We start from the raw sequence: 25,082 nt of genomic DNA on the forward strand, positions 1-25,082 counted from the left end.
GAATTTCGAGCGCATAATGCAGGATAAATTCGAGATGAGTGCTATGGGGGAAATGACTTTCTTTTTGGGCCTACAAGTGCAACAAACTGAGTCTGGGATATTTATTCATCAGACTAAATATGTTGGTGTCATCTTGAGCCGGTTCCAGATGTCTGATGCAAAGGCACATTGGTACCCCACTACCACAAAATCACGGAATTACTCCAGACTTGAAGGGTGAAGCTGTTAGCCCCTCATACTACCGTGCAATGATCGGATCTCTTATGTACCTCACAGCATCAAGACCAGACATAATGTACCCAACGTGCCTGCTTGCCAGATATCAAGTCAACCCGAAGGCCTCACATCTTGCAGCTGTCAAAAGGATTTTTCGTTATTTGAAGGGTTACCCTGACACCGGTCTATGGTACCCTAGGGATAATAACTTTGAATTGGTCGCTTTCAATGATTCTGATTTTGGCGGATGCAAAATCGACGGCAAATCCACAACGGCTGGATGTCAGTTTTTAGGAAATCGCCTAGTCACATGGCAATGCAAGAAGCAGACTTGTGTCGCTACATCAACATGCGAAGCTGAATACATTGCTGCCTCAAGTTGTTGCTCCCAAGTTCTTTGGATTCAACAACAATTACGCGACTACGGTTTTGAATTCCTAACTGCTCCTATTTACGTTGATAATTCTGCTGCATTACAGATCACTAGAAATCCTGTGCAGCACTCAAAGACCAAACACATCGAAATCAAATATCACTTCATACGTGATTGCTTTGAGAAAAGGCTAATCGATGTTGTTAAGGTCCACACCGATGACCAACGTGCCGACCTTTTTACCAAAGCATTTGACAAATCAAGATTTGACTTTTTATTATTGGTAAACGGCATTAAGGTCAAGCAAGAGTAAAACCAACATCGGAAAATCATTGTTGTAAATATCTTTGTGTTTTAAATTTGTCTTAGTTTATTGATTTTAGGGGGAGTAAATCCAAAAATCTGAAAATCCAAAAACATCGAAAAATTTCAAAAACACAAAAACAATAGAAAAACAAAAATGAGTTTCCTGGCGAGCAAAAGAGAAAATGATAGTACATCAGTGGTCTATTCAAACCTCTTTAAATCTTAAATGAAAAACGATAAGCAGCTCTATATAAGATGTATCGGTAGGCTCACAATCATTTTAAAGTGTGCAGGGTGATATAAATCTTAACTGACTGAAGACCAGGTGGGAACCATTCATTGGCATATGGTCTTAGTAACGAAATTTCGTTTGAGAGATTGCCGAGGTTCTGAGATATTCGGTCTTTATGTTGCTTATCATCTGGGTATCATGGTTGTATCTTTTACCGAAAAATAACGGGGACGCAAGTCTAGATCTTCCATGATACTATACATACGTGTACATATCTCATACTGCATTCGACCTCAATAAGTGATAAACAATCACATGTCCATATCAAATAAGTGATAAAATATCACATTTATCCGGGAGTCAAGTTCGTCTCTCTGCTGTACGGAAGTACTGACCTGTTCACGGACTTGCTCCTGTGCCGTCATGCATCTGAAAATCAAGTTCCTCATCAATAAGTGATTATATCACATATGGCTTGTTTTCATTCAAAATAAGTGAGAATCTCACATCATATACGGTCAAACAGATGATAATCGATATACTCACCGGTAAGATGAACCCTCGTGCATACCTTGATACGGGAATGTGTCGTGATGTGGATGAACACCTGTTGGTAAGTATAAATCATACCTTAACGTATCCCCTCGCCATGATTACATCTGATAAGTTGAGTTTAAGTGGACAACAATACCGATAATTGTTATAGGATGCTTATCTTAATGTTAACTAACTGAACAACAAGAGTGTTTTGGAATGACCGTACACTGATATGATTCTCTTACCCTCGAAACTCGTAAAAAGAATGTCTGCATATATTTATTTACTGCTTTCAGTCTTTACATTACAAATATTCAAAAATTCCAAAAAGATCTTAGGTGTGTTTTAATATAAACTTTATAAAAGCCAAAAAGATTTTATTTCTATTTTATTTTCGATCGTACGATGTTGGATCTCGAGTCTTCGTTACCTGAAACCTGAACGAAAACCGAATTGACTAAATCTTCATAAACGGTCGAAATTTGCAAGTTTTGAAAGATAAATCTGAAATTGATAAATTTTGTTAAACTTTCAAACTGTCGGACGGTGTTTGATTGTGACATGGTCATTCGTGTGTCGTTTGTTTATACTAACTATATTCCAAGCAGTTGTTCTCATTACGCGTTTAGATTTCTTGCATGTGCAGATTCTAAAGGCTAGGAGAACATGGTCGATGACAAGCTTCGGAATGAAGACACGACGTGAAGGCACTCAAGTGTTGAAGATGATCGAGTTGCCGCTGACCATCATCAACACCACAAGGATCCCAAATTATAAAGATCAAGTCATTCACGAGCATGACTCAAGGGGGAGCTTATGTTAAGGGGGGGTTTGTCAACACACTCTCTACATGAAACGGGGAGTTGGTTGATACACTCTCTGCTTTCAAGACGTGAAGACTTTGAAGATCCTCCAACATGGAAGATATCGAAGTTGAACCTCACGAGTAGCGTCCAAGGGGGAGTTTGTTGATACATATTATGTGGACGCGACTTGGCTCGGTTCAACTCGGTTCGGTTCGACCCGGTTAGGTTCGGCTCAAGCCCGACGCCACGACATTCCTCCGTCGTACGCCCCAGAGTTCAACACGCGAAGCACGGTGAGCCGAGAACCGTTGCCGTCGACACATCAGCATGACATCACCATGATGATGTCATGGTGATGTCACACTTGCATGACAACAACAAATCTTCTATCTGCATGTTTAACGTAAACATGTTGGGCCTTCTTCATTTGGGCCGATCACAAGACCAATCGCACAAGGCCCAGCCCAATCGCACAACATATATATACCGAAATCACTTGGTGATTTCGGTGGACACAAGGAAAACAAGAAAACAGAAGTGTTTTCGGTGGTAGACAAGAACCGCACAAGGAAGATATACCCGAGAGATTCAAGAGAGAGTTTGCAAAGATTGTTTTGTAAACATTGAGCTTGTAACCGACTTTTCAAGTATTAATACATTGGTGTTAATCGTTGAGTCTCGGTCTTGTATCTCGTGTTCTTGTCGTGTTCGATCTCGGTTTGCATCTCCGGTTGGATTCCGCACAACCGGGTGTGTTTGTATACAAGGATTAGGCGACTAGATCCTCCTAGCCGGACCTACAAATAGAAACTTGAATTTGTCCACTTATAAGAGTTCCAGTTTTTGTTTTGTTTAATGGAATAGAAAAAAATGATTTTATTGCGTGTATAATTCCTAGCTTGTCGGTGCTTCTATGCATCTAGATACCTCATGGAAAGTAGTTGTATTGATTCTTCATCTTATAACTAGGATCTTGAACTGCCACGCTTATAATAACTTGCATTTATAGAGTATATTTGACTTCGCTCTTTGTTAAAAAAAAATACGTCTTCGTTGAATGAACACACATTATGTTTGACCCGACTCGCTTTCGAACACAGTTTACGAACGTACACAAAATAAGTATAAAAACGTATTATTTTTTACACGTGTTTGGCTTTGTTATATACAGTATGTTCTTGACATTAACGTCATTAGATATGGATAAAAAAGAGTATGAATCGCTCATTGTGGTGTAAAGTTGTAACAATATTTTAGATAACCGTGTAAAGTCGTAAAAATAATTTAGACATTAACATGGTTATACATAGATAAAGAAAAGTATATTAATGTGTGACGCTATAATTAACTTGTAAAAACAATTCGTAGTAAAATGAGATGTCAAGTTATTAAATACAAAAAGTTGGTGGATCAAAGTTATCAATTACCAAAGTTGGAAACGAATGTGTAACTCAGGGGCGGACTTACGTGTAAATTACGGGTTCCCGGGAACCCAGTCTTTTTTTTATTTTTAGTGTAAATATATATAAGAAGCTGAAAAGGAACCCATAAGTATATTATAAAAGGAACCCATAAACATAAAAGGCCTTGGTTCCACTGGTTATAATCCCGCTTTTCTTCCTAACCCACCCGGGTTCGAATCCCGTCATTGCATATATTTTAGTCCGGTTTTTTTTTTTTAATTTCCCTTTTAGTTTTTTTTTTTCTTTAAACTAATAGAAACATTAAAACCCATTTAGGGTTATATTGTAAAACACACGCCGCACATTTGTAGAACACTCGAACAGCAGCAGCAGCGAACATCATTATCTCCGCCACCAGTCCGCCTCCGGCCTCCGGCCTCCGGCCTCCGCCCTCCTCCGCCTCCGGCTGCTCCGCCGCCTCCGGCTCCGGCTCCGGCTCCTGATTATCATCATCTCAGTTCGATTTCCGGTTAGTTTTACAGTTAGTTTTAACTTTATATCTATCTCTTTGTTTTATATGATTATATGAACGAGGTTGATGATTGTTGGGCCTAGGATAGTTACCAAGCTTTGTTTATGCCTTTTGTAGGAATTCCAAATTGTTTATCAAAACTTAATTTCATATATCAAACACGTCGGTCAAAAAAACATGTAGGAATTCCAAATTGTATATGCCTTTTGTGGTGTGGTGGTCAAAAATTGTGGTTTTAAGTTAACAGTGGGTTACTGGGTTTTGAAAATTGGGGTTTTAAGTTAACAGTGGGTTTAAAAATTGGGTTTAAAAATTTCCATTAAGTGGTTTTTAAGTTAATATTGCTGCTTAGAGTTAATATTGAATTTGTTTGGTATTTAGGCATTATCAGTTATGCAGAAGAATATTTCAAGTTTCTTTCAAAGGCAACCACCACCTAACATTGAATCGTCATCTTCAACTAGTAAACCCTTGAAAATCGTTTTGGATGATCTTCCGTGGGATCCTTCCGAAAGGAAACCAATTTCATCTTATCACCCTAGTCAAAAAGATGAAATTAGACGAACATATTTGCTTCGAGGTCCATGTCAACCGAAAGGGAAAAAAACAGATTTTCCACAAACACTTATTGGTAATAGTGATAAGTTAAGACGGTTCAATCCAAAATGGTACACAGAAAAGCATGGAAATTGGTTGGAATATAGTGTCAAAGCGGATAGAGTGTATTGCTTATATTGTTACTTATTCAAAGAAAGTGGACAAAAAGATGCATTTGCGAGTGAGGGGGTACAATGTTGGCATAGGAAAGAAGAAAGATTCGAAATTCATGTTGGTAAAAGCAATAGTTTTCACAACAGGGCGGTTCAAAAAGGAGAAGACTTACTTAAAGAAGCCCAATCTATACCAGCGGTTCAAAAAAAACCCGAGCAAAACAAAGAATATAGAATCCGATTAAGTACTTCGGTTATACTCGCTAAAGGATTGTTGAATGGCGGATTACCTTTTCGGGGTCATGATGAATCTGAAGCATCCTTATATAGAGGACATTTCATAGAGTTTTTAAAATTGTTCGCACAAATAAATGAAGAAATTGCAAAGTATATATTAAGTAATGCTCCGAAGAATTGCCAAATGACGGCTCCATCAATACAAAAAGACATTTGTAATTGTTTTGCAGAAGAAGTGTTAAAGATGATATTTGAAGAGCTTGGTGATGATGTCTTTTCTTTATTAGTTGATGAATCGAGGGATATTTCTAAAAAGGAACAAATGGCCGTGGTTTTGAGATTTGTTGATAAATTAGGATTTGTGAAGGAGCGATATATTGGTGTAGTTCATGTTATGGAAACAACCGCTTTATCTCTTAAATCTGCAATTGATGAATTATTTGCTCACCGCAATTTAAATTTGGGTAGGGTTAGAGGCCAAGGATATGACGGTGCAAGCAACATGTCCGGTGAGTTTAATGGTTTGAAAACTTTGATTTTGAAAGAAAATTCTTCGGCATATTATGTTCATTGTTTTGCCCACCAACTTCAACTTGTTGTTGTGGCCCTTGCAAACAAGCATCTTGAAATTTGTAGATTTTTTAAGGAAATAACAGATTTAATAAATGTTGTTGGTGCATCGTGCAAACGAATAGATTTGCTAAGAGAAAGTCAAAGAGAGCTTTTGGCATTGAATCCGGAAGTTGTAATCGGAAGTGGAAATAATCAAGAAATGGCACTTACAAGACCCGGAGATACACGTTGGAGCTCTCACGAAAAAACACTTCTTTGTTTGCTTACCTTATATCCTTGTGTTATTGAAGTGCTTGAATATATAGAAACTTCGGCATGGGAACCAATTCACAAAACTCAAGCAAATGGACTTCAATTATACATGAAAAGTTTCAAGTTTGTATTTTATTTACATTTGATGAAACATATCTTGGGAGTTACTAACTTATTGTGTGTCGCTCTTCAAAGAAAGAATCAAGATATTTTGAATGCAGTTGAGTTGGTTAGATCTACCAAAGAAGAATTACAAAGGTATCGACTTGAAGGCTTTGACTCACTTTTAAAAGATGTCACATCCTTTTGTGACAAGTATGATATTGAGATGATTAACATGGAAGATGAGTATGTTGACCCGAAAAACAGAAGAAGAAAGACCAATATCACCAATCGTCATCATTTTGTGGTCAATAATTTCAACACGGTTCTCGACATGCAAATTCAAGAGCTTGGAAACCGTTTTAACGAGGTAACCACTAACTTGCTTACGTGTATGAGTTCTTTGAGCCCGCGTGATAATTTTAGTTCCTTTAATAAACTAAACTTGCTAAAGTTGGCCGAAATGTATCCGTATGATTTTACTTTTGATGAAAAAGATAAGCTTATCGATGAACTCGGCCACTACATTTCTAATATGAAAAGAGATAGTCGGTTTGATAACCTGAATGGGGTTAGTGATCTTGCCAAAAGGATGGTGGAAACAAGGAAACACATTGAGTATCAGTTGGTCTATCGTTTAATAAAGTTGTCACTAGTTTTACCGGTTGCAACGGCTAGTGTTGAAAGGAGTTTTTCTTCAATGAAGCTTGTGAAGACAGAATTGCGTAATAGGATGGGTGATGGATACATGAACGATTCTTGCATTTGTTACATTGAAAAGGAGTTCTTACAACAAGTTTCCGTTGAGAGTGTAATGCAACGTTTTCAAAAGATGAAAACCCGTCGTCAACAACTTTAGGTAGTTTTTTTATTTGTAAAGACTATCGTATTTTATATTGTGTTTTTAAATTTCTAATGACGATTTTCTTTTCATCGTTGTATCGTACTTTTATTATGTGATGAATCTTACCCGATCCGAACCATCGAACCGACCCGAAATTCTTTATGTTCGGTTACATGAAATTGGAGTATCTAAAAAAGTGAACCCAGTGAAAAATATTCCTGGATCCGCCACTGGTGTAACTTACATAGTTTGAGAGTGTGAAATGAAAGAATTAAAAGTATATATAAGGGTTAGAATTGTAACTTTTGGTGTTTATTTGAAAGTTGAAGAAGATAAAAGTGTAAAGGTTATATTTGTAGTTTTGCGAAAGTTAAGGAATTAAAGACAAAGGTTCTCCGACCTTTGTCTTTAATATATATTAAATATTGCGCAGCCAAATAGATATAAAATTTAGATAAAAATCTGTCAGTAATAAAAAATGATTTTATTGGGACGGTTTCGAATGCTGGTACAAAATACATCAGTGGGTATGAGTCAAGATACATGGGAGTGGACCCTCAATTCAAGTGGGGATTTTTCAGTCGCTTCATGCCGAGATTTACTTGCTAAATACGCGCTACCTTTTTACCCTTACTTTTGGGTTAAACTAGAAAATTATCACGCGCTTTGCGCAGTGAATTCGGTTGATAACGTCTCGCTTCTCTATGATAATGATACTCCGCTAATCGCTATAGCAATCGAAAAAAAAAACAATGCTACAATACTTTTGAATTGAAAGAAGGCAAAAATAAAACAAAATAAAAAAAAAGGAAATGTAAAAAGAAGCTTGTATCCAACTTATTTTGAGTAGCTTATGAATGGGTCATCTCGTTCACAATTACAACACAAAACATCTTTAATGTTAAATAGCATTTAATTAAAAATAATAATTTGAGAAAAACATTGAGTTTTACGTACGAATTTGTACCTAAAACAATTTTAGCGTAAGTAAATTATATCTTTTATAAAACGTTTGGTTTGATAATTTATAAAACATTTGGTTTTATAGTTTATAAACTTAAGAAAGAAGCACAAATATATTAATTTATTAAAAATATTTTATTATTTATTCTTAAGAAAGAAGAGGTTGTGAGAAGACGTGTGGCTGTGTGAAGGTTTGTTTTTAAATTGAGTGGTAATAGAATAAAAAAGTAAAATTGAGTGGTAATAGAATAAAAAAGTAAAACCCAGGTGTTAAAACTAAAAGTCTCTAAAAATACACTAGCGCAAACACATGTTAGGATTTGATATATATAATAATGGGTTCCAAAAAAATAAAAATATTTGCTTGGCGAGTCTAACAAGATCGACTCGCAACACCTAGTGGCCTGTAAAAAAGGAACATGCTTAGGGGTTCAGCTATATGTGGATTATGTGGAGAAGCCCGAGAAGATGCTGACCATCTTTTTTGTATCATGTTATACGTCGACATTATTGTGGCAAAAGGTGAGCGAGTGGTGCAACATACCCCAACTCTATGCATTCAGAATTCGAGATCTCTTTAAAGTGCACAAAGGCGTGATAGCATCCAAGCATATGAGATGTTTACTGCAGGTGATAATTTTGGCCTCATGCTGGGCAATTTGGAAGACGCGGAACAATCTAATTTTCAACGGAAAAAGAGTGTCTCTCGATAGAATTTTTGGAGAAATGCAAGCGTTAGCCTTTCTATGGATCAGAAATAGATCAAAAACCAACAATACAGATTGGGACACCTGGGTGAATTAGTTTCTCTTGATATGTATGTTTTATAATTGTGTTTTTGGTGTTGCTGGGTGTTGGCTGTAGGTGTAAGCACCTTGCTGTCAACTTTTTTTCCTTGTAACTTTTGGTGATTATGGAATGGATATGTTTGTTTGCCGATAAAAAAAAAAACAAATCATTATTAAATTACTTGACTATTTTGAAAGATGTTATTAAATTACTTTACAACTTTGAATATCTTTTGACTACTAAAGGCACTAATAAAAATGATGGCCAATGAGCTATCGGTGGAGTGGTAAGTTAGAAACCTTGTGTTTTAAGTGACTCAGGTTCAATTTCTATACTCAGCGTTTCGTTTCTGCAACACCTAGTGATGATAGGAGACTAGGCGAATAGATGTCGATCGCTAGTTCGATCCTTAAACTGAGCAGGTTTTACCTCACCGCACTTTCGTGCCTTCGGGCGAGTGTTCATGGGCTTACGCCCTTGGTGAGGGTTTTCTCTTGTTCGGAAGACAAGTGTATTCCGATTTGGTGAATTTCGCCAGTAACACATTTAAATAATTCATTTACCGTTCAAAAAAAAACAAAAAGAAAATGATTATGTAAATTTATTTTTCAAAAAAAAAAAAAAAAACCTTATTTACTCTTGAAATATTTCTTCTATCCATATATATCTATATTTTACACGATTTAAATCCATCCTTTAATTTTAAACTAGATTTTTTACCCGTCACGCGTTGCGGCGGCGTATAAACTTAAGTAGTTCCACTGCAATTTGATTATTAAACGACAACCAAAGTTAAAAAAAAATGGTGTGGAATCATAAGCAACTTGATTGCAATTTAGTTTATTCTACTATCTCCCATAACTCGTGACTTTGACTTGGCCCAATCATAGCTAAGATACGTAAACAAATCTATCAATCGCTCAACTCTATAATGAATTATTTAGAGGGTACTAAACTACCAAATCATCAAAACTCTATATTTGCTTTATTTATATTCACAAACTTCTAATAATATATACACATGAAGAGCCAAATTAGTGAAATACCAGTTAACAGAGTTATAGATGATACCCCCATATTGGACCGGTGCTGAAATCCATCAAATGAATCTTATATTATGTGTTTGGGGATTGGAAATATAATAAAGGGTGGTTATGCTCACCCTCATAAGTGACAATGACGATAAGCATTCCAAAATCATCCAAACATCTCTCCACCTTTTTTTCTTGTAGGACAACCTCTAAAACTGCTGGCATATAAAGTATCCTCTGCTTTCATAACAAAAAGAACATATATTTTAGTATAAATTATATTTCGAAATTTATGAATTTTTATATAGAATGTGAATATCCCAGATCAAAAATAGGTAAAATAATAAAGCCTCATGCAACTATTAACAAAGCATGGAATAACTCTAGAAGAAAACATGCGCATACAATGGTGGTGTTTGGGATTCCTTCTCAAAAACAACTTATTAACTTATATAGGACTAAAAGGACTTTTGAGGAGGAAAAGGAGATCCAAACATTATGTAGAAGTCAGGAGAAGGATAAAAGCTTAGCCAAACACTATGGAAATAAGTCCTTTTTCAAGCTTTTTTTGTCTTCAAGAAGGAGAAAAGAAGAAGTCACAATTTGTGACTTATTGATTGTGAAAAGTCCTTCTGAGAAGGAGAAGGAGAAAAGCTAGACCAAACACCCCCAATGACTTTACGTTCAAAGAGGTAAACTTACAACAGCAGCTATCATGTGCCAAATGAGAAATCTAAAAGTACAACATATTTTGATATGACTAACACTAAGCCATAGAAAACTAAAGGTATCAATCTTTACAATCCTATTAGATAACACGAAGATGTAAGGGCACATTAACAGAAGCAATCGTCAAAGCATAATCCAAAGCATGAAGCTCTAACCCACGAACAACATGTATGGTTATCACTATGTAGAACTCACTTTGATTTTGCGGCTACTACCAATGTAAATCGAAAACAATAACATGTGAAATAGCCTAAGCGAATCGGGTTCTGAACCGGATCAGGTCTGAGTTGGTTCTATACCCACTTCAAAATCAATTGCAATGAAAAAATAATGCTTCGCAACCATAAGTCGAACCCAATACCTGCTTGAGAAGTGATGGTTATCAAACTGGAGTGTAAGCCAGATGGGCTAGAGTGCTAGACATGCTGTTTGGTTTCAAACAGAATTAAATGAACATAAAAGCCTGCTTCCAATCATCATCTTCCACAAATATAAACCCTAATTTTAATTCCAATGGTATAGCATTGTAGCCAAATTCAATATAACAAACAAAAGAAAAGAGAAACATTCAAACAACCTGACGCTAAAAAGCAACACAACATTAAAAGTAATCAAACAAAAACATGGTGCTTCCATTAGCCATGAGCACTCTGCAAATTATAACAAAACCAGATTTTCAAAAAAACACAATTGCAATACCTAGCTTCTGGCCAAAAAAGGGTCTTTTTATCATTCACCTTAAGCTTATGGTGCTTCCATTGGCCATGAACACTCTGCAAATTATAACAAAACCAGATTTTCAAAAGTATTGATGCAATCGGAGAAAAATGACGACCCACATTATACTTAAATTTGCAATGTTCAAAGGGAATTTCTTAACCTCTATGTGGAAAAAATACCACCCAAATAAACTAAACACAGTAAACAGTAAACAACTTGAAACAGGCTCAGAGTCCACAAAACAACAATACCACCATGGCTGCAGGGAGGTTGCAACTAATGAAGTGCCATCCTTGAACCCTGCCATGCCAAAGCCAAATCGACAACAACATTACATTCAGATTTACTGACTCATCATAGCCTCAGCTAAAAGATGCAAAGAGATAGACAAAGGAAAGCAAAGCTTAGGTCTATAGCGTCGAACACAACATCGCCACCTAGGGTTCGGGAGCGACTGATTTGGGCAATGAAACCCTAACCACCACCCTACAGGCGGCGAAACCCCATAAGCAACGAAACCCTAACCAGGCGGCGAATCCCCAAAACCTGGTGATTATGTCAACGGTGCCACCACCACAACATTGCCACAAGGGTTCGAGAGTGATTGATACAGGCAAAAAAACCCTAACAATCACTCCTAATCCAGCAGGTAAACCGTTGTTGTAATGGTGGTCCAACATCGTCAGAGCAACCCCCCCTACAGGCGGCGAAACCCCATAAGCAACGAAACCCTAACCAGGCGGCGAATCCCCAAAACCTGGTGATTATGTCAACGGTGCCACCACCACAACATTGCCACAAGGGTTCGAGAGTGATTGATACAGGCAAAAAAACCCTAACAATCACTCCTAATCCAGCAGGTAAACCGTTGTTGTAATGGTGGTCCAACATCGTCAGAGCAACCCCAGAAGGTGTCGATCGCAGCCATCACCGGAACAGTGAGAAATACCAACAAAAAGAGGCAAATAAGAGGTAGAGAGGCAGACAACACGTGTAAAAACCAAGAGGGTGAAGCAGAAAGGCAGGCAGGTGAATCAGCTGATTGCAACTATTCATTTCCTTTGCTTATTATCATATGTTAATTAATGTTAATAGAGCTAAAACAACTTATTCCAAACGTTTTCTTTTGAAAGAAGATTATTATAATGTTCTATGATATTACTTATAAGGCTATACTGTGTGGGATAGCTTCCAGTCATATCAGTTGGGTGGCACCCCAAACACCACCCCTCCTTCGCAAAGGGTTGCCATCCTTGGCTTCGCCATTTGATTTACGAGCGCTAAAGGAAGAAAAGGGAGGCCCACAGGTAAGTTATCCAATCAAATTCCTTTGTTGAGCTTTTTTGTAGAATTTATTTAAGAGTTAAATGTCATTTTAGTCCCTGTGGTTTGGGTCATTTTATCTGTTTAATCCGAATGTTTTATTTTTCGCATGCGGGTGCAAATTTCATCATTGCCATTTTAGTACACTGAGTTAATTTCATCCATTTTTTCTGTTAACGAGAAGAGGATTTCGATCATTTTATATGTAATTCTATTAACTATTAGGGCAATTCGGCCATATAAATGACTGAATTGCCCTTCTCGTTAACAAAAATAATTAATGGGGTTAACCCATTGGACTAAAATGGTAACGGTGAAACATTTTTATATCCATATACGAAAAATGAAAACTTTGAACTAAACTGACAAAATGGCACAAATCACAGGGATTAAAATGACATTTAACTTTTTATTTAAAGTCGATGCTTTATAGGGGCTTTATCACACTACGTTGATGTTAAGGGGCGTCATTGCTACTCTAAAACCTACGTAACACCTAAATGGCACTGATGTGGCGTGACTTTGTCCCACACCGGATCGCCTATATAATTTAATAACTGGAATTTTCTAGGTACTTTCGTTTCTCCTTTATTTTAAGTTGACCCCACCATATTCAAGTATTCAACTGTACAATAAAGTCTAGCATTTATCAATCCCCAATCAACTTAGCCTAGCATTTACCCATCCTCAATAATGCAATATATGACATAAATCCCAACATCAACTTCAAACAAAGTCACCACCATCATCTCCATCTTCTTCAATGGAGTCTGCAAATGTTAAAACCATTTCAGACTGTTTCATCAAACCAAAATTCATAACCGCACAAGCCAAAAAACCAACTTACTTCTCCCCATGGGACCTAGCCATGATCAACGTAAACTACATCCAAAAGGGTCTCCTATACCCTTTGCCAGATGATCAAAATTTCTCCATAACCACCTTCTTGGACGACCTCAAAGACTCGCTTTCCGCCACACTTACTCACTTCCACCCGCTTGCGGCCCGTCTAGCCACCTTAAAACAACAAAACCCGCCTTCTTTAGCCATCTTTATCAACCCGGACAACAGCCCGGGAGCAAGATTCATACATTCCTCCGTTAACTTAACCGTGGATGATATCCTTACACCGAATGATGTCCCGTTGGTTGTGCAATCATTTTTTGATCATCATAAAGCTATTGATCATGATGGGCATGAACAGTCGTTGTTGTCTGTTCAGGTGACCGAGCTTATTGATGGAATCTTTATCGGGTGTTCGATTAATCATATGGTGGTTGATGGAACTTCGTTTTGGCATTTTTTTAACTCATGGTCGGAGATGTTTCGATCCAAAAGGGGAAATGATCTTTTGGATCCTATCTCGCGGCCTCCGGTTATAGAAAGATGGGTTCCGGCGGGATCCAAACCGATACTGACCCTACCGTTTATGCATCAGGATGAGTTTATTGATAGACCAAATCCACCAGTGTTGAGAGAGCGAATATTTCGGTTCACGTCCGATTCTCTGGCTAAACTCAAAGCAAAGGTGAATTCGGAATGTAAAACTACAAAGATATCCACTTTGCAGTCCCTCTCAGCTCTTGTGTGGCGGTGCATGACGCGTGCCAGGCAGTTTCCGGCTGATAAAGAAACTGGTTGTAGGTATGGCTTTTTCACCAGTTAAGATGAGCCGAGCCGATGCATCTTGGGCTCGGCTCAAGTTTTATAAACCGAGTAGGCTCTGATTTAAAACCAAGATGAAAATGTTAATCTGGATTTGGTTCAGTTTAATCCAAGTTGTCTTGGCTCGGCTCGGCTCGGTTTAGCTTAGCTTTTCAGAATTCAATATTTAAAGCAGAAATAGAGCCAAACTCAGTCTTGGCTCAAAATTTAAATAGTTTCAGCTCGGAACCAAGCTGAAAATTTGAGCTCAAAATAGGCTTTATTGTCCGAATTAACCTGCCAATTAGTGCAAAAGAAATTCTTAGTGAAGTTTGTGATTGCAAATTGCAGGTTGGCTGTGAACAACAGAAGAAGGCTATCCCCACCTTTACCAGACAATTACTTCGGTAATTGTATTCAATTGTTGAGGGTAACAACAACCGCGGGGGAGCTGCTCGATCAAGGTATCGGGTGGACAGCATGGCGGTTGCACGAGGCGGTGATTAACCATGGTGATAAGGAGATCAGGGAGTATATAGATTCGTGGGTAAATAGCCCATTTGTGTATAAAATGGGTGTGTTTTTTGTTGGAGATAGTATACAGATGGGGAGCTCACCTAGGTTTGACATGTATGGAAACGAATTTGGATTGGGGAAAGGATTAGCGGTTTTGAGTGGGTATGCTAATAAGTTTGATGGGAAGGTGACATTGTATGCCGGACAGAAGGGTGGAGGAACCATGGATTTAGAAGTGTGCATGTTGCCCGAAAACATGGCGGCTTTTGAATCTGATGAAGAATTTATGAGTGTTGTTAGAGGTGACAATGGGTCTTAAGGCTATTAATGTGTTTAGTGATTTAATAAATCTTGTATTCATTTGATAAAGAAAAAACAGAACTTAAGTGCGGTACGTATAACCAACATGCGATTAAGATCATCGATTGAACCAATTTTAACTTGACCGTCGAGGTCGATCCATCCACACTTTTGTGAATGCTGAGAAGATCCAGGATAGAGAACCCAAAAATCGGCGAGATACGGCACCATGGTCCATGTAGATACCCTCTTCCAAATAATCGCCGATACATAGCATGCTGTCATAATGAATTCACACCAATCCCTCTTCTAACAAGCGCCGCTCTAGTCGATAAATGATTAAGCGCAAGCTTCCACCTAAAGATGTTTACTTTTTATGGCAACCAGCAATTCCACTTAGCAGCACAACCGTCTTGTGACGAGGCCAGAGTTGATATTTGATAAAAGAGTGTGAAGCGACCTAACATAGAACCAGCCATCCGCCAAAACAGACCACTTTCATGAATCCGTTTTGTCACTCAACCTTACTGAGTTGATCATGTTAGTACAACCATGAAGTTCCTCAATCTACACCAATCCCATTGGCAAATTGTTAAGCCATCAAGATTAACAAACCTTTGACCGATTGTGCACGGCTTTGATTTTTCAAGTCTGAAAAGAGTCGGGAAAAACACCTTCAGACCAGAACTTCCCACCCATAAATTTACCTGAAATCGAATGGACGCACCCATGCCAGGAGCCACCTGAATAAGATTCCATCAAATGATCGCTTTCAACTATTAATACTCCTCCAGATACCGGACCAGCCAGTTTTTAATGGGAGAAGTTCCAATCGGCATGGCGAATGATGCAAAGCTTGTACCGCACATCTCCAAAGCCTATTATGCTTAGTCATAAACCTCCATGCACATTTAACTAATAAACTGTGGTTGAAGTCAATTAACTAATACCCCCCCCCCCCCTGATTAGATCGCTAATAAACTGTGGTTGAAGGCGCACCCCTTGATCATAAATAAACTCCCGTGTGGGGGAGCCATCTACTAGAACCGAAGAGTGGAGGAAGGAGAAGATACCTTTAACCCTAAGTCTCCACTTCAATAAGAAGTTCATTTGATTCATAACCGAGTCCACGAATGACCAGGAAATCGAATTACAGGCTTTACTGAAATCCAATTTTAATAAGAAGGCTTTTGATTTAGATTTCTTAACCCATCATAAGACCTCATTTATGATCATCGAACCGTCCAAGATGTTCCCATTAGCTAAGAAAGCTGATTGCTATTCCGATATGACCGAAATGCTGACCATTTTTAAGCGGTTTGCTAACACTTTCGAAATTACTTATGTTTTCAATTAGATTAATCTATCGAAAACCGTTGGGACTAGACACATAATTCGACTTGGGAATTAAGAATTTTTAGAGGATGCACACCCGTGACTAATTATCCCCGTATCATGAAAACGTTACAACACTTTGTAGTAATCCTCACCTAAGTACTCCCAAAAATGTTTAATGAATTTAAATTAAAGTCGTCCGGGCTAGGTGCCCGATCATCGTCCCAATCTCAGACAACGTTTTTAACTTCCACCATACTTAAAGGCTAGATAAGATATCTAAATTCCATTTTAGATAATGTCTTGACATGGTGACAATGAAATTCTGGTATATTCCTCATTGGCACTTTAAACTTAAGAGCAAAGAAATTTTTTACCTCGTTCTTAAAAGTGACGTACAGGATTAATACATTTTGAGATTGGCACAGAATTATCAAACCATGAATATTTTCTGTATTGAGGTTGGTTCGTAAAGAATACAATGATACAACTATATACGGGGTGGTCCACAATCTGCTCCACCAATGAAGTCATGCAAAAAATGAAAATATAGTAATACAATAAATGCAAGGTGTCAAGGTATCAAATTGGTAAGTCGGTGATACTTAATATTCAATACTCCCCCTCAAGGTGGTGTATGTAGGTCTCGAACAACTATCATGCCAAGAAGGAAACAAAGTCGATCACCGTTAAGGGCCTTGGTGAACATGTCAGCGAGTTGCATTGAGGAGGCAATTGGACAGGGTATAATCTCATTTGAATCAACTCTTTCTCGAACGAAATAACAGTTTATCTCCACGTGTTTAGTTCATTCATGAAACACAAGGTTGTTCGCAATGTGACGGGTTGCTTGCTTTTCACAAAAACAATGATGTTGGACTTGTTTGTGTGACACCAAATTCCTTAAGTCATCGCAACCATAATACTTCACTCACAGTGGCAGACATAGCGTGGAATTCTATTGTAGCGAAAGAGCGGGAGACAACCGAATGTTTCTTTGTTCGACAAGAGATAGGAGAACCACCAATAGATATATAATATCCCTTTGCGATCGGCGTGCCAATCAGCGTCGCAGTAGACTTCCAGTTTGAAAGAGTTTGTTGGAAATTTTGTATAGGAAAATGATTTTTTCCTATTTTGGACTAGAAATAAATATAATAAAATGAGCGGGTTTTATATATTTATTTGTAGGTTTGTGTTCTATGTTGGAAGAGCTTCGCAACGAACTAAACCACGTCCAAAACGGAGCTAAGATGAATGAGATATCGATGCTCAAAGTTTGGTGTTTGAAACTTGAATGCTGAAAATGTGGGAAAGTGGCACCTTGTCCCACATCGGATGAGAGATGGAACTTAAAGGGGTATTTAAGTAGGATCTCTTCATCCTTATTGTTTCATGGAAGCACTCACTAGTGTACTCGCGAAGGGTGCGGAGCACCCTACCGCGCATACGCGCTCGTGGGGTGGCGTGGGCGATGAGGCGCTTTGATGGCGCACTTTGCACTTTGGTTGGAAGGACCAAGTGGTTGGTGATGTGGGATGCATGCGCATGGACCTGAGTGAGTATAGCGCACGCGCGCATGGCAGTGAGTATCCTGGAAACAAACGTGTTCTCCTGGGAGACACGAAATTTGTTTTAAAGGACCCGTGTCTAACACGATCCTCAGCCAAAGAACAGTGTTTCTGTTCGAGTCTTTCTGTTCTTGTTTTTCTTTTTCAGTTGTAAATTGTACTGTAATTTTATTTCATTCTGATTTGTTTCTGTAATTCAAGTTAATAAAAGAATTTTATTTATTTAGCACGAACGGATTCCTACAATCTTAAAACAAATTTTAAAACACCATTCGTGTAGAATCACAAACTTCTCTGCTGTGAATTCAATTTTTTTTCTCTCACAGCAGGTTGTGTTTTAAAAAGATTTTTCTCTGTTTTGATTCAAAGGAGCGACTTTGTCAAAACAGAACTCTGCTTCTACTCCATTCTTTATTCTTTATTGAGTTCTAAAAACCTACTGTTGTAGTCTTCAAAGTTGGACTTAGAACCTGCGCAGTGGTTTCAAAACTCTTGCTTCTGTTTAGTTTGGGACAATAATAAATTAGCACATTTATTATTTCTAAATAGATTTTTTAACTTGTTTTCTTGAAACTTTTTCAGAATGTCGACTGAAAATGTGAACACGAGCAACACTAATGTTGTCGTTGCAACCCCTGCCAACACTGTGGGAGCGTCCACAGTGGCGAATCATGCTGAACGACCCGAGAAGTTCTCGGGTCTCCACTTCAAAAGGTGGCAACAGAAGATGTTCTTCTACTTGACCACCATGAACCTTGCGAGGTTCTTGACGGAGACCGTTCCCCAATCTGCGGAAGGGGAGACCGATGCTCAGGCTCTGAGCGCGGTTGAGGCGTGGAAGCACTCGGACTTTATATGTCGAGGCTATGTTCTCAACGGTCTCTCGGATGCATTGTATAATGTGTACTATAATATCAAGACTTCCAAAGAGTTATGGGAGTCCTTGGATAAAAAGTACAAAACGGAAGATGCGGGAACAAAGAAATTTGTTGTCGCCTGTTTCTTGGACTTCAAAATGGTTGATAACAAGACTGTTATGAACCAAGTCCAAGAGTTACAGATTATACTTCATGACATCCACGATGAGGGTATGGTACTCAGCGAGACGTTTCAAGTAGCAGCCATGATTGAGAAATTACCTCCTGCTTGGTTGGATATTAAAAATTATCTTAAACACAAGCGGAAGGAAATGACGACTGAGGAACTTGTCGTCCGTCTTCGTATAGAAGAGGACAACACGGTGGCCCAAAAAGGCACGATTTTGCAAGCTGCGGCTAAAGCAAACATGGTGGAACTTGGGGAGTCCTCAAAGGGCAAGAAGGCCAAGGGTAAAAACAACAACAAGGGGAAAGCAAAGGTTAACAACCTCGGACCGAAAAAGGGGGCTGTGAAAAAGAAGTCTGCGCCTTTACAAGGTACTTGTTATAATTGTAACGTGACGGGGCACCGTGCTAACCAATGCAAGAAACCTAAGCGTGAGCGTGCGCACATGGTTGATGAGGATGGTATGCCTCTAATCGCAATGATAACCGAGGAAGCGGCAATGATTGAAGAAGTCAACGCGATTGGTGAAAACCAAAAAGGATGGTTCGTTGACACAGGTGCAACCCGCCATGTTTGTGGAGATAAGGCTCTTTTCTCTACATTCAAGGAAGCGTCGGGTGAAGAAAAGCTTTATATGGGAAATAAAGCTACCGCAAGCATCAAAGGGGAAGGCACAGTCATCCTGAAGATGACTTCTGGCAAGGAGTTGACCTTGACCAAAGTGCTTTATGTTCCAGAGATACGGAAGAATCTCGTATCAGGCTGGATGCTCAACAAGTTTGGATTTCGTCTAGTGTTTGAATCGGACAATTTTGTCTTGTCTAGACGTGGAACCTTTATTGGAAAGGGCTATGCCCTTAATGGAATGTTTAAAATGAATGTTTCTGTTGTAAACGAAAACAAGGAAATGAATGAAAATTCTATTTCTACTTACATGGTTGAGTCTTCTTATGTTTGGCATGGTAGACTAGGACATGTAAATTTTAATTTATTACGACGTTTAATTAAATTAAACTTAATACCAACATTCCATATCGAGTCCAATCACAAATGCGAGACATGTGTTGAATCCAAACTTACGAGATCCTCGTTTAAATTGGTTGAACGAATAACCGAACCCCTTGATCTAATTCATACCGATGTGTGTGATTTAAAAGCGGTTCCCACGCGTGGAGGAAATAAGTACTTCATCACGTTTATTGATGATTGTACTAAATATTGCTATGCGTACTTACTTAAGAGTAAAGACGAAGCAATAGAGAAGTTTATCTTGTACAAAAATGAAGTTGAGAATCAACTTAAAAAGAAGATAAAAGCTTTGAGAAGCGATCGAGGAGGTGAATATGTTGCACCTTTTGCGGATTTATGCGCAAAAAGTGGCATTGTACATGAGTGTACACCTCCTTATTCTCCACAATCAAATGGCGTTGCGGAACGAAAGAACCGCATATTGAAAGAAATGATGAACGCCATGTTGATAAGCTCGGGAGTAAACCGAGAAATGTGGGGGGACGCCATTCTCTCAGCAAACTATCTTTTAAACAAGATACCTTTGAAAAATAGGGACGAAACTCCATATGAGTTATGGAGAAAAAGGAAGCCATCGTACAAATACTTGAGAGTGTGGGGGTGCCTAGCTAAGGTGATTGTACCACCTCCTAAGGCTCTTAGGATAGGACCCAAAACTGTTGATTGCATTTTCATTGGATATGCACATCAAAGTAGTGCGCATCGTTTTCTTGTACATGAGTCCAAGAATCCCGATGTACACAAACACATTATCATAGAGGCAAATCCTAATGTCGTCTCATATTTTGAGAATGTGTTTCCTATGTTAGGACAAACACATGCGACTTCATCAAGAGCGGTTGATGAAGCAGGTCCAAGTTCGTCTACATGGTTAGATGAAGTAGGACCAAGTTCATCTACGAGGATAGATGAAAGACATGAACGACCCGAGGTCGAGGAGGGTGAGCTTAGACGAAGTAAACGACAAAGGGTTGAAAAATCCTTTGGTCCAGACTTCATGTGCTATATGGTTGAAGGTGAGCCCAATACCTACCGCGAAGTGGTTACCTCCGCAGAAGGACCTCAATGGCAAGAAGCAATTAAGAATGAAATTGATTCTATATTGCAAAATCATACTTGGGAGTTAATAGATCTTCCACCTGGTTGTAAACCACTTGGATATCGTTGGATATTCAAAAGGAAGATGAAAGCTGACGGAAGTATTGATAAATACAAGGCAAGGTTAGTGATCAAAGAATTTAGACAAAAGGAGGGTCTAGACTACTTTGATACTTACTCGCCTGTAACGCGAATAACCTCTATACGATTGGTTCTTGCAATTGCGGCTCTAAAAATTTGGAAGTTCACCAAATGGATGTAAAGACCGCATTTCTAAATGGCGATTTAGAAGAAGAAATTTACATGGAACAACCTGAGGGTTTTTCCGCCCCTGGAAACAAGGGTAAAGTATGTAAATTGGTCAAGTCTTTGTATGGCTTGAAGCAAGCTCCAAAACAATGGCACCAAAAGTTTGATCATGTCATGATTGACAATGGTTTCAAAATAAATGAGTGCGACAAGTGTGTTTATTTTAAAGACACACCAAGAGGTTATGTGATTTTATGTCTTTATGTAGATGATATGCTTATCATTGGGAGTAATGATAACATGGTCAACTCAACGAAAGACATGTTGAAAGCGAGGTTTGACATGAAAGACATGGGTCTCGCGGATGTGATTTTTGGAGTTAAAATCACTAGAACCCAAAATGGTCTTGTGTTGAGTCAATCTCACTACGTGGACAAGATCCTTGGGAAATTCAATTCTGACGATACGAGTATAGATCGAAGTCCAATTGATAATACCCAATGCCTAAGGAAGAATAGAGGCGAGAGTGTTTCTCAATTAGAGTACTCAAGGATCATTGGCAGTCTAATGTATCTAATGACATGTACTAGACCCGACTTAGCGTATGCTGTGAGCAGGCTAAGTAGATACACCAGTAATCCGAGCGAGGATCATTGGAAAGCTATCACGAGGGTGCTCAGATAAATAAGATACACGAGAGACTATGGATTGCATTATACCCGTGATCCAGCAGTGATCGAAGGATACACTGACGCGAACTGGATATCGGATATAAAGGATCATAGATCCACAAGTGGTTACGTGTTTACACTTGCGGGTGCGGCTATAGCTTGGAAGTCTTCCAAGCAAACGGTTATAGCAAGATCCACGATGGAATCCGAATTCGTCGCTTTAGATAAAAGCGGGGAAGAGGCGGAGTGGCTACGTCAATTTGTGGAAGATATTCCAAGATGGCCCAAGCCGTTGACGGCGATCTGCATACATTGTGACAATCAGTCTGCTCTTGCTAGAGCACAAAGTATGATGTACAATGGCAGATCAAGGCACATTCGACGTAGACACAACACGGTACGACAACTTATCTCAACGGGTGTTATCTCAGTTGACTATGTGAGGTCAAATGAGAACATTGCGGACCCGTTAACAAAAGGCTTAAGCACAGATAAGGTGTATAGGTGTCAAGAGGAATGGGACTAAAGCCCATAGATGAAGGGAATATGAGGGAAACCTAACCTAGTTGACTGGAGATCCCAAGATCTAGGTTCAATAGGCAAACTTAATCATAAACCCAAAGGGAGTCACTGTGGGGGGTGCCCCAAAAATCAATAAAGGGAGTTGTATACTTCCTAGTCCATTCCAATCAGTGACATGAAGGAAAGATTAAGCATGTTGAGGTTAAGGATTTTGAGGAAATCCAAATTAACCATGATGATTTTAATGATTCAGAGGAATCACCTATGTTAGAGAGAAGTGGGGTCGCTTCGAATGGATTTGTGGGGAGGCGCAAATCCTAGAGCTCTGGCAGAACCAGGAACGTGTTCCATGACCATGAACGGACACAACCATGAGGTGTTGGCTCGACTAGGGAGAGTATTGTGTGAATGTATATTGTCGCCTACATAAATGGGGGATTGTTCAACGACACCGTGTCAACAAGACCCTAGGAGGCTAAGTATGCTTCACAAAAGTAGGTTCAAAGGTTACACCTACCTATCTTGCATGCTCAACTGTTGAACGTGTATCGTTGAAACTTGATAGATCGATTTCTATTCATGTGGGGGATTGTTGGAAATTTTGTATAGGAAAATGATTTTTTCCTATTTTGGACTAAAAATAAATATAATAAAATGAGCGGGTTTTATATATTTATTTGTTGGTTTGTGTTCTATGTCGGAAGAGCTTCGCAACGAACTAAACCACGTCCAAAACGGAGCTAAGATGAATGAGATATCGATGCCCAAAGTTTGGTGTTTGAAACTTGAATGCTGAAAATGTGGGAAAGTGCCACCATGTCCCACATCGGATGAGAGATGAAACTTAAAGGGGTATTTAAGTAGGATCTCTTCATCCTTATTGTTTAATGGAAGCACTCACTAGTGTATTCGCGAAGGGTGCGGAGCACCCTAACTCGCACTCGCACACGCACTCGCCCACACGCGCGCGCTCGTGGCGTGGGCGATGAGGCGCAATATGGCGCTTTGAGAGCCGCCTTTGTATTTTTGACCGCGCGCGCGTGGTGAAGCACAAGGGTTGCAAGGACCAAGTTGGTGATGTGGGATGCATGTGCATGACCCTGGTGGGTCCGCGCGCAGTGGCGCATGACGTGGCAGTCATGCGCGCACGCGAGCGAATACACATGAGCGCGTGGTTGCGTGCACAGTGCAAGGGGCCTGAGGTGACGTGCGCGGCGCACCATAGTGAGCCAAAACGGCGCGACTGTGTGGCGTGCTCGTAGAGGCTCACAGGTGACGTGGCACACGCGCTCAGGCGCGCATGGACCTGAGTGAGTATGGCGCACGTGCGCATGGCAGTGAGCCAAGTGAACGCACCGCGCATGAGGGTGCAAACCTGCGCGCACCAATATGTCTTGCGCGCGCGCGCGGAAACTTCCTACTGCAGTTAATGCTAGTGCAGTTACATTCAGCATTTGAAACTGACAAAGTTAATGCGTTTGACTGAGAATTAAGTGACGAATTAAAGTGCATTAAAGACGTCTAATGCAGTTTAATTCTCCATTTAATTCGTTTTTCAGTTTCGCCTAGACCTGCAACTATAAATAGGGTGCTACCCTATTGCAGAAATACACACCGAAATACACAAAGCTATCTTCTTCCTCTCTCACAGAAATCTTCATCTTCTTCAAGAGTTCAAGGTACACCTTCGGGTTGGAGTCAAGACCGGCAGTGCAACTGCTTGCGGCTGTTGTATCCTGGAAACAAACATGTTCTCCTGGGAGACACGAAATTTGTTTTAAGGGACCCGTGTCTAACACGATCCTCAGCCAAAGAACAGTGTTTCTGTTCGAGTCTTTCTGTTCTTGTTTTTCTTTTTCAGTTGTAAATTGTACTGTAATTTTTTTTCATTCTGATTTGTTACTGTAATTCAAGTTAATAAAAGAATTTTATTTATTTTGCACGAACGGATTCCTACAGAGTTGTTGTTTAAGAGTAAAATGCCTTGGTCGAGTGTAGCTTTCAAGTATCGTAATACTCGAATGACACCATCCATGTGAGATTGACGTGGTTGTGCAACAAATTGGCTAAGAATGTTTGTGGCATATTGTATATCGGGTCGTGTGACCGTTAAATACAATAGTTTTCCCACCAAGCGACGATACCGAGTAGTTTCAACAGGAGGGTCACCATCTTTGGTGTCTGATGTCAGGTCAAAATATGTCGTATTTTATATTAGTTCGTGTCGGCTTTTAGCGTGTTAAGTATGTTAATTATTAAGTGTTATATATTTATAGTGTATGGGTGTTTTTGTGCGTAACAGGTGTTAATAAGAGTAAACAAGTTGAAAGCATAGGTTTGACATATAATGCGGGTTGAGATGGAAACGAGCTTAAGCGATTTAGTTATAATAAAGATGAGAAAAAATGGTTGACAGAGATCTCTA

General features: G+C 39.2%; 2 protein-coding genes across 2 annotated transcripts; both read left to right on the top strand.

Annotated features, from left to right (window-relative positions):
- Window positions 1-4,223: 4,223 nt before the first annotated feature.
- LOC110924968 (zinc finger MYM-type protein 1) lies at window positions 4,224-7,138 on the top strand. The gene is made up of 2 exons (XM_022168940.2): window positions 4,224-4,402; window positions 4,787-7,138. The coding sequence occupies exon 2, from the start codon at window positions 4,799-4,801 to the stop codon at window positions 7,136-7,138; it is 2,340 nt and encodes a 779-aa protein (XP_022024632.1). The 5' UTR covers window positions 4,224-4,402; window positions 4,787-4,798.
- Window positions 7,139-13,334: 6,196 nt separating this feature from the next.
- LOC110923011 (uncharacterized acetyltransferase At3g50280) lies at window positions 13,335-15,232 on the top strand. Its single transcript, XM_022167208.2, has 2 exons — window positions 13,335-14,322; window positions 14,674-15,232. The coding sequence occupies exons 1-2, from the start codon at window positions 13,442-13,444 to the stop codon at window positions 15,155-15,157; spliced, it is 1,365 nt and encodes a 454-aa protein (XP_022022900.1). The 5' UTR covers window positions 13,335-13,441; the 3' UTR covers window positions 15,158-15,232.
- The last annotated feature ends 9,850 nt before the right edge of the window (window positions 15,233-25,082 follow it).

Source organism: Helianthus annuus, chromosome 2, assembly GCF_002127325.2.
Source record: "Helianthus annuus cultivar XRQ/B chromosome 2, HanXRQr2.0-SUNRISE, whole genome shotgun sequence".
NCBI classification, from domain to species: Eukaryota; Viridiplantae; Streptophyta; class Magnoliopsida; order Asterales; family Asteraceae; genus Helianthus; species Helianthus annuus.